The 10552-nt window shown below is 40.8% G+C and overlaps 1 protein-coding gene across 1 annotated transcript in view; it reads right to left on the bottom strand.

Moving 5' to 3' along the window:
- Positions 1 to 6918: 6918 nt before the first annotated feature.
- Positions 6919 to 10552, bottom strand: part of LOC120035877 (regulating synaptic membrane exocytosis protein 2) — a gene marked incomplete at both ends in the record, with an annotated part of 71396 nt that continues 67762 nt past the window's right edge. Inside the window, 1 exon segment of the mRNA XM_038982344.1 lies at positions 6919 to 7022. Within this exon segment, the coding sequence (XP_038838272.1) occupies positions 6919 to 7022 (104 nt within the window).

Genomic DNA, 10552 nt, shown 5'->3' with positions numbered 1-10552 from the left:
ACTATCTGCTGCTGTCTACTATCTGCTGTTATTGCTGCTGCTGTCTACTATCTGCTGTTATTACTGCTGCTGTCTACTATCTGCTGTTATTACTGCTGTATCTACTATCGCTGTTATTACGCTGTATCTACTATCTGCTGCTGTCTACTCTCTGCTGTTATTACTGCTGTATCTACTATCTGCTGTTATTACTGCTGCTGTCTACTATCTGTTTTATTACTGCTGTATCTACTATCTGCTGTTATTACTGCTGCTGTCTACTATCTGTTGTTATTAACCTGTATCTACTATCTGCTTTTATTACTGCTGCTTATCTGCCTGCTATCTACTATCTGCTGTATTACTGCTGTATATACTACTGCTGTTATTACTGCTGTCTACTATTGCTGTTATTACTGCTGCTATCTGCTATCTGCCCTGCTATCTACTATCTGCTGTTATTACTGCCTGTATCTACTATCTGCTGTTATTACTGCTGCTGTCTACTATCTTGCTGTTATTACTGCTGCTGTCTACTATCTGCTGTTATTACTGCTGTATCTACTATCTGCTGTATTACTGCTGCTGTCTACTATCTTTGTTAGTACTACTGCTGCATCTACATCTGCTGTTATTACCTGCTGTATCTACTATCTGCTGTTATTACTGCTGCTGTCTACTATCTGCTGTTATTACTGCTGTATCTACTATCTGCTGTTATTACTGCTGTATCTACTATCTGCTGTTATTACTGCTGTATCTACTATCTGCTGTTATTACTGCTGCTATCTACTATCTGCTGTTATTACTGCTGCTATCTACTATCTGCTGTTATTACTGCTGTATCTACTATCTGCTGCTATCTATTATCTGCTGTTATTACTGCTGCTGTCTACTATCTGCTGTTATTACTGCTGTATCTACTATCTGCTGTTATTACTGCTGCTGTCTACTATCTGCTGTTATTTACCTTGGCTGTATCTACTATCTGCTGTTATGTACTGCTGCTGCTCTACTATCTGCTGTTTATTACATGCTGCTGTCTACTATCTGCTGGTATTACTGCTGTTGTCTACTATCTGCTGTGTGTTACTGGGCTGCCTGTCTACTATCTGCTGTTATTACTGCTGTCTACTAATCTGCCTGTTATTACTGCCTGTCTACCTATCTGCTGTTTCTTACGCTTTTACTGTAGCTACTATCTGCTGTTATCTACTATCTGTCTGGTATCTACTATCTGCTGCTGTCTACTATCTGCTGTTATTACTGCTGTATCTACTATCTGCTGTTATTACTGCTGCTGTCTACTATCTGCTGTTTTTACTGCTGTATCTACTATCTGCTGTTATTACTGCTGTATCTACTATCTGCTGCTGTCTACTATCTGCTGTTATTACTGCTGCTGTCTACTATCTGCTGTTATTACTGCTGCTGTCTACTATCTGCTGTTATTACTGCTGTATCTACTATCTGCTGTTATTACTGCTGTATCTACTATCTGCTGCTGTCTACTCTCTGCTGTTATTACTGCTGTATCTACTATCTGCTGTTATTACTGCTGCTGTCTACTATCTGTTGTTATTACTGCTGTATCTACTATCTGCTGTTATTACTGCTGCTGTCTACTATCTGTTGTTATTACTGCTGTATCTACTATCTGCTGTTATTACTGCTGCTATCTGCTATCTGCTGCTATCTACTATCTGCTGTTATTACTGCTGTATCTACTATCTGCTGTTATTACTGCTGTCTACTATCTGTTGTTATTACTGCTGTATCTACTATATGCTGTTATTACTGCTGCTATCTGCTATCTGCTGCTATCTACTATCTGCTGTTATTACTGCTGTATCTACTATCTGCTGTTATTACTGCTGCTGTCTACTATCTGCTGTTATTACTGCTGCTGTCTACTATCTGCTGTTATTACTGCTGTATCTACTATCTGCTGTTATTACTGCTGCTGTCTACTATCTGTTGTTATTACTGCTGTATCTACTATCTGCTGTTATTACTGCTGTATCTACTATCTGCTGTTATTACTGCTGTATCTACTATCTGCTGTTATTACTGCTGCTGGCTACTATCTGCTGTTATTACTGCTGTATCTACTATCTGCTGTTATTGCTGCTGTATCTACTATCTGCTGTTATTGCTGCTGTATCTACTATCTGCTGTTATTACTGCTGCTGTCTACTATCTGCTGTTATTACTGCTGCTGTCTACTATCTGCTGTTATTACTGCTGCTGTTATTACTGCTGCTATCTACTATCTGCTGTTATCTACTATCTGCTGTTATTACTGCTGTATCTACTATCTGCTGTTATTACTGCTGCTGTCTGCTATCTGCTATTATTACTGCTGCTGTTATTACTGCTGCTATCTACTATCTGCTGTTATTACTGCTGTATCTACTATCTGCTGCTATCTAGTATCTGCTGTTATTACTGCTGCTGTCTACTATCTGCTGTTATTACTGCTGTATCTACTATCTGCTGCTATCTATTATCTGCTGTTATTACTGCTGCTGTCTACTATCTGCTGTTATTACTGCTGCTGTCTACTATCTGTTGTTATTACTGCTGTATCTACTATCTGCTGTTATTACTGCTGCTGTCTACTATCTGCTGTTATTACTGCTGCTGTCTACTATCTGCTGTTATTACTGCTGCTGTCTACTATCTGTTGTTATTACTGCTGTATCTACTATCTGCTGTTATTACTGCTGCTGTCTACTATCTGTTGGTATTACTGCTGTATCTACTATCTGCTGTTATTACTGCTGCTGTCTACTATCTGCTGTTATTACTGCTGCTGTTTACTATCTGCTGTTATTACTGCTGTCTACTATCTGCTGTTATTACTGCTGTATCTACTATCTGCTGTTATCTACTATCTGCTGTTATTACTGCTGTATCTACTATCTGCTGCTGTCTACTATCTGCTGTTATTACTGCTGCTGTCTACTATCTGCTGTTATTACTGCTGCTGTCTACTATCTGTTGTTATTACTGCTGTATCTACTATCTGCTGTTATTACTGCTGCTGTCTACTATCTGTTGTTATTACTGCTGTCTGCTATCTGCTATTATTACTGCTGCTGTTATTACTGCTGCTATCTACTATCTGCTGTTATTACTGCTGTATCTACTATCTGCTGTTATTACTGCTGCTGTCTACTATCTGTTGTTATTACTGCTGTATCTACTATCTGCTGTTATTACTGCTGCTGTCTACTATCTGCTGTTATTACTGCTGCTGTCTACTATCTGCTGTTATTACTGCTGTCTACTATCTGCTGTTATTACTGCTGTATCTACTATCTGCTGTTATCTACTATCTGCTGTTATTACTGCTGTATCTACTATCTGCTGCTGTCTACTATCTGCTGTTATTACTGCTGCTGTCTACTATCTGCTGTTATTACTGCTGCTGTCTACTATCTGCTGTTATTACTGCTGCTGTCTACTATCTGTTGTTATTACTGCTGTCTGCTATCTGCTATTGTTACTGCTGCTGTTATTACTGCTGCTATCTACTATCTGCTGTTATTACTGCTGTATCTACTATCTGCTGTTATTACTGCTGCTGTCTACTATCTGCTGTTATTACTGCTGTATCTACTATCTGCTGTTATTACTGCTGTATCTACTATCTGCTGTTATTACTGCTGCTGTCTACTATCTGTTGTTATTACTGCTGTCTGCTATCTGCTATTATTACTGCTGCTGTTATTACTGCTGCTATCTACTATCTGCTGTTATTACTGCTGTATCTACTATCTGCTGCTATCTATTACTGTGTAGAGACAGGGAACTTAACAGGAAGGGAAAAGCACAGGGCACAATGGACACCAGCTAACAGTAATGACAGATGAGGAGACATGGACTTGGCCTTGTTAGGGACTGCTCTGTAGAACTAGGGGCTGGACTAGCAGGTACAGAACATGACAGACTAGGAGACATGGACTTGGCCTTGTTGGTGCTCTTCAGAACTAGAGGCCAGACTAGCAGGTACAGAACATGACAGACTAGGAGACATGGACTTGGCCTTGTTAGGGACTGCTCTACTACTCTCCAGACTAGCAGGTACAGACCTTGATAAGAATTATTCATCTCCTCTCCATCTTCTGGGCAATAAGAAAGGGAACCAAGCTGTGATGTTATGTCACAATATACACAAATGTAAAATCATTGACATTTCTATTTTGTCAGACGTTATAGTACTGAATTCTACTACATGGTAGTAACATGGTCTAGTAGTGACTACTACTACATGGTAGTAACATGGCCTAGTAGTGACTACTACTACATGGTAGTAACATGGCCTAGTAGTGACTACTACATGGTAGTAACATGGTCTAGTAGTGACTACTACTACATGGTAGTAACATGGTCTAGTAGTGACTACTACTACATGGTAGTAACATGGTCTAGTAGTGACTACTACTACATGGTAGTAACATGGCCTAGTAGTGACTACTACATGGTAGTAACATGGTCTAGTAGTGACTACTACTACATGGTAGTAACATGGTCTAGTAGTGACTACTACTACATGGTAGTAACATGGCCTAGTAGTGACTACTACATGGTAGTAACATGGTCTAGTAGTGACTACTACTACATGGTAGTAACATGGCCTAGTAGTGACTACTACTACATGGTAGTAACATGGCCTAGTAGTGACTACTACTACATGGTAGTAACATGGTATAGTAGTGACTACTACTACATGGTAGTAACATGGTCTAGTAGTGACTACTACTACATGGTAGTAACATGGTCTAGTAGTGACTACTACTACATGGTAGTAACATGGTATAGTAGTGACTACTACTACATGGTAGTAACATGGTCTAGTAGTGACTACTACTACATGGTAGTAACATGGTCTAGTAGTGACTACTACTACAGGGTAGTAACATGGCCTAGTAGTGACTACTACATGGTAGTAACATGGTATAGTAGTGACTACTACTACATGGTAGTAACATGGCCTAGTAGTGACTACTACTACATGGTAGTAACATGGTCTAGTAGTGACTACTACATGGTAGTAACATGGCCTAGTAGTGACTACTACATGGTAGTAACATGGTATAGTAGTGACTACTACTACATGGTAGTAACATGGCCTAGTAGTGACTACTACTACATGGTAGTAACATGGTCTAGTAGTGACTACTACTACATGGTAGTAACATGGTCTAGTAGTGACTACTACTACATGGTAGTAACATGGTATAGTAGTGACTACTACATGGTAGTAACATGGTATAGTAGTGACTACTACTACATGGTAGTAACATGGTCTAGTAGTGACTACTACTACATGGTAGTAACATGGCCTAGTAGTGACTACTACTACATGGTAGTAACATGGTCTAGTAGTGACTACTACATGGTAGTAACATGGCCTAGTAGTGACTACTACTACATGGTAGTAACATGGTCTAGTAGTGACTACTACTACATGGTAGTAACATGGTCTAGTAGTGACTACTACTACATGGTAGTAACATGGCCTAGTAGTGACTACTACATGGTAGTAACATGGTCTAGTAGTGACTACTACTACATGGTAGTAACATGGTCTAGTAGTGACTACTACTACATGGTAGTAACATGGTCTAGTAGTGACTACTACATGGTAGTAACATGGCCTAGTAGTGACTACTACATGGTAGTAACATGGCCTAGTAGTGACTACTACATGGTAGTAACATGGCCTAGTAGTGACTACTACTACAGGGTAGTAACATGGCCTAGTAGTGACTACTACTACATGGTAGTAACATGGCCTAGTAGTGACTACTACATGGTAGTAACATGGTCTAGTAGTGACTACTACTACATGGTAGTAACATGGCCTAGTAGTGACTACTACTACATGGTAGTAACATGGTCTAGTAGTGACTACTACTACATGGTAGTAACATGGTCTAGTAGTGACTACTACTACATGGTAGTAACATGGTCTAGTAGTGACTACTACTACATGGTAGTAACATGGTCTAGTAGTGACTACTACTACAGGGTAGTAACATGGTCTAGTAGTGACTACTACTACAGGGTAGTAACATGGCCTAGTAGTGACTACTACTACATGGTAGTAACATGGTCTAGTAGTGACTACTACTACATGGTAGTAACATGGTCTAGTAGTGACTACTACTACAGGGTAGTAACATGGTCTAGTAGTGACTACTACTACAGGGTAGTAACATGGTCTAGTAGTGACTACTACTACATGGTAGTAACATGGTCTAGTAGTGACTACTACTACATGGTAGTAACATGGTCTAGTAGTGACTACTACTACATGGTAGTAACATGGTCTAGTAGTGACTACTACTACATGGTAGTAACATGGTCTAGTTGTGACTACTACATGGTAGTAACATGGTCTAGTAGTGACTACTACTACATGGTAGTAACATGGTCTAGTAGTGACTACTACATGGTAGTAACATGGTCTAGTAGTGACTACTACATGGTAGTAACATGGTCTAGTAGTGACTACTACTACAGGGTAGTAACATGGTCTAGTAGTGACTACTACTACATGGTAGTAACATGGCCTAGTAGTGACTACTACATGGTAGTAACATGGTCTAGTAGTGACTACTACTACATGGTAGTAACATGGTCTAGTAGTGACTACTACTACATGGTAGTAACATGGTCTAGTAGTGACTACTACTACATGGTAGTAACATGGTCTAGTAGTGACTACTACATGGTAGTAACATGGTCTATTAGTTATTTATATTGTACAGTATGTTGATGGGAAATACACTGTCTGACTTGAGATATTGGAGAAAAACACTTCACTGACTAACTTTAAGAATGTTGTGGATGCAGAGAAGTTGTATTTTCTTTCCACAAAAAGTTTTGATGAAGTATCATCCTTGCAGAGAAAGCTGGTTTACTCACTTCGATCCAGCGAGCCCTTGGGTGGGACGTTGGGTAACTGTCGTCCTCTTTGATGAGACACTGGGGAACCGGTTGTGCTGGTTTGGACCAAGTAAGTGTTCATCCTGTTGGACAGTGAGTTGTTAGCCCTGGACCTAAGGTTATTCGTTATGGGAGAGGTCGCTTCTCTGGTCTCTCCTCCGCCTGTTACGGGGTCTGAGCCGCAGAAGCCTCCCACCATTAGCTCTGACAAGTTGAAAACCCTAGTCATTGGCGACTCCATTACCCGCAGTATTAGACTTAAAATTAATAATCCAGGGGGCAGGGCTACCAACGTTAAGGCTAATCTGAAGAGGGTGATGGCTAAGGCTAAAACTGGCGAGTATAGAGATATTGTTATCCACGTCAGCACCGACGATGTTCGGATGAAACAGTCAGAGATCACCAAGCACAACATAGCTTCAGCGTGTAAATCAGCTAGAAAGATTTGTCGGCATCAAGTAATTGTCTCTGGCGCCCTCCCAGTTAGGGGGAGTGGCAGAGTCACACAACTCAATCGCTGGTTGAAAACTGTTTTCTGCCACTCCAAAAAGGGGACTCATCCACAAACAGAACCAAGCCTGGCCTGCTGAGGAGTGACGGACTCCATCTTAGCTGGAGGCGTGCTCTCATCATATCTATCAACATAGAAAGGGCTCTAACTCCTCTAGCTCCACAATGAGATAGGGTGCAGGCCAGGCAGCAGGCTGTCAGCCAGCCTGCCAGCTTAGTGGAGTCTGCCACTAGCATAGTCAGTGTATCAGCTCAGCTATCCCCATTGAGACCGTGTCTGTGCCTCGATCTAGGTTGGGCAAAACTAAACATGGCGGTGTTTGCTTTAGCAATCTCCCTGGAATAAAGACCTCCTCCATTCCTGTAATTTGTGATATCTCACATCTCAAAATAGGGCTACTTGGCCTCCCGAGTGGCGCAGTGGTCTAAGGCACTGCATCGCTGTGCTACTAGAGATCCTGGTTCGTGTCCAGGCTCTGTCGGAGCCAACCGCGACCGGGAGACCCATGGGCGGCGCACAATTGGCCCAGCGTCGTCCGGGTTAGGGGAGGGTGTGGCCGACATGGATGTTCTTGTCCCATCTATTGACTCATGTGGCGGGCCAGGCGCAATGCACGCCAGCTGTACAGTGTTTCCTCCAACACATTGGTGCGGCTGGCTTCCGGGTTAAGCGGGCGTTGTCAGAAGCAGTGCGGCTTGGTTGGGTTGTGTTTTGGAGGACGCACGGCTCCGTATGGGAGTTGCAGCTATGGAACAAGACTGTAACTACCAATTGGATATCACGAAACTTGGGGGAAAAAGGGGTAACAAAAAATATGGCTACGTAATGTTAGATCCATCACTTCCAAGGCAGTTATAGTCAATGAACTGATCATAGTCTTGATGTGATTGGCCTGACTGAAACATGTCTTGTGAATAGGGGGGCGCTGTTTTCACTTTGGAAAGAATCGTGCCCAAATTAAACGGCCTCGTACTCTGTTCTAGATCATACAATATGCATATTATTATTACTATTGGATAGAAAACACTCTGAAGTTTCTAAAACTGTTTGAATTATATCTGTGAGTAAAACAGAACTCATTTGGCAGCAAACTTCCATACAGGAAGGGAAAATTCTGAAAATGAGGCTCTGTGTCAGGGCCTGCCTATTCAACTGGCTTTTATTTATGGATCTTTATGCACTTCATACGCCTTCCACTAGATGTCAACAGGCAGTGGAAGGTTGAATGGGGTGTCTAGCTTGATGTGAAGCCGAATAAGAGCTTTTGGAGTGACAGGTCTGCTCTTTTGTCAGTTTTCATCTGCGCGCCGGGGAACCTCACATTGTCTTCTGAAAAGCGTTCGGTATACACTACGAATTCCTCCGGCTCTCATTTTATTGGATACATATGAGAAGAACATCATAAAGTAGGATTTTCAACCGAGTTTGACCAGTTTATTCAACGTTTATTGGGAATTTGGGAATTTTTCGTTCTATGCGCCAAGAGATGATGGACACGTGCGCTCCACAATGCTAGCCAAAGTTGCTAATTCAACAGAAGAAATGGACATTCTAAAACCAAACAACGATTTATTCTGGACCTAGGACTCCTTGCACAACATTCTGATGGAAGATCAGCAAAAGTAGGAGAATATTTATGATGTTATTTCGTATTTCTGTGTAATATGTTGGCTCCAACACGGTGGAGAATAGGTGAGCGCTGTCTCACAATAATGCATTCTGTATGTTGTAGTAAAGTTATTTTTTTTAAATCTAACAGCGGTTGCATTAAGAACCAGTGTATCTTTCATTTGCCATACAACAAGTATTTTTATGTAAAGTTTATGATGAGTTCTTTGGTTAGTTTAGGTGACTGTCCAAAATATCTCCGGAGATTTTGGTGAATTGTTGCTACGTATTCACAATGTATAACCACGATTTGCAGCTCTAAATATGCACATTTTCGAACAAAACATAAATGTATTGTATAACATGATGTTATAAGACTGTCATCTGATGAAGTTGTCCAAAGGTTAGTGATTAATTTTATTTCTATTGCTGTTTTTTGTGAAAGCTATGTTAGCGGTGAATAAATAGCTTTGTGTGTTTGGCTATTGTGGTAAGCTAATATAATTCTATATTGTGATTTCGCTGTAAAACACTTAAAAAATCGGAAATATTGGCTGGATTCACAAGATGTTTATCTTTCATTTGCTGTATTGGACTTGTGATTTCATGAAATTATATTATATGATATCCCTGTCGCGTTAGGCTAGGCTATGCTAGTCAGTTTTTTTGATGAGGAGGATCCCGGATCCGGGAGAGAGAAGCGGTAGAGGTTAATCCTGATGAATTTACTGTGTTATATGTGGCCTCTCCTCCTGGTTACACTAGTGACCACATCCTCCGCAGGTGTTGCTAACATTTACGATAGCAAATGTAACTACGTTTTTTTTTTTTATGACTGCGTTTTCATCTTTTGAGCTTCTAGTCATGAAATCTATGGAGCCTACTCAATCACTTTTTATAACTACTGTTTACAGGGCTCCTGGACTGTATACAGCGTTGCTCACTGAGTTCTCTGAATTCCTATCGGACCTTGTAGTCATGACAGATAATATTCACATTTTTGGTGACTTTAATATTCACATGGAAAAGTCCAAAGACCCACTCCAAAAGGCTTTTGGAGCCATCATCAACTCAGTGGGTTTTTCCCAACATGTCTCCAGACCTACTCACTGCCACAGTCATACTCTGGACCTAGTTTTGTCCCATGGAATAAATGTAGTGGATCTTAAAGTTTTTTCCTTTTATAATCTTATTATGTTTGCAATTGCAACAAATAATCTGCTTAGACCCCAACCAAGGATCATCAAAAGTCGTGCTATGATATGTCGGACAACACAAAGATTCCTAGATGCCCTTCCAGACTCTCTCCACCTACCCAAGGACGACGGATTACAAAAATCGGTTAACAACCTGAGGAACTAAATTTAACCTTGTGTAATACGCTAGATGCAGTAGCACCCCTAAAAACAAAAAAACATTTATCACAAGAAATTATCTCCCTGGTATACAGAAAATACCTTAACCCTGAAGCAAGCTTCCAGAAAATTGGAAGGG

The sequence above is a fragment of the Salvelinus namaycush genome, unplaced genomic scaffold (genome assembly GCF_016432855.1).
Source record: "Salvelinus namaycush isolate Seneca unplaced genomic scaffold, SaNama_1.0 Scaffold1128, whole genome shotgun sequence".
Classification (NCBI taxonomy): domain Eukaryota; kingdom Metazoa; phylum Chordata; class Actinopteri; order Salmoniformes; family Salmonidae; genus Salvelinus; species Salvelinus namaycush.
Note: the sequence above shows the minus strand (reverse complement) of the source record. Positions and strands in the feature narration are given on the sequence as shown.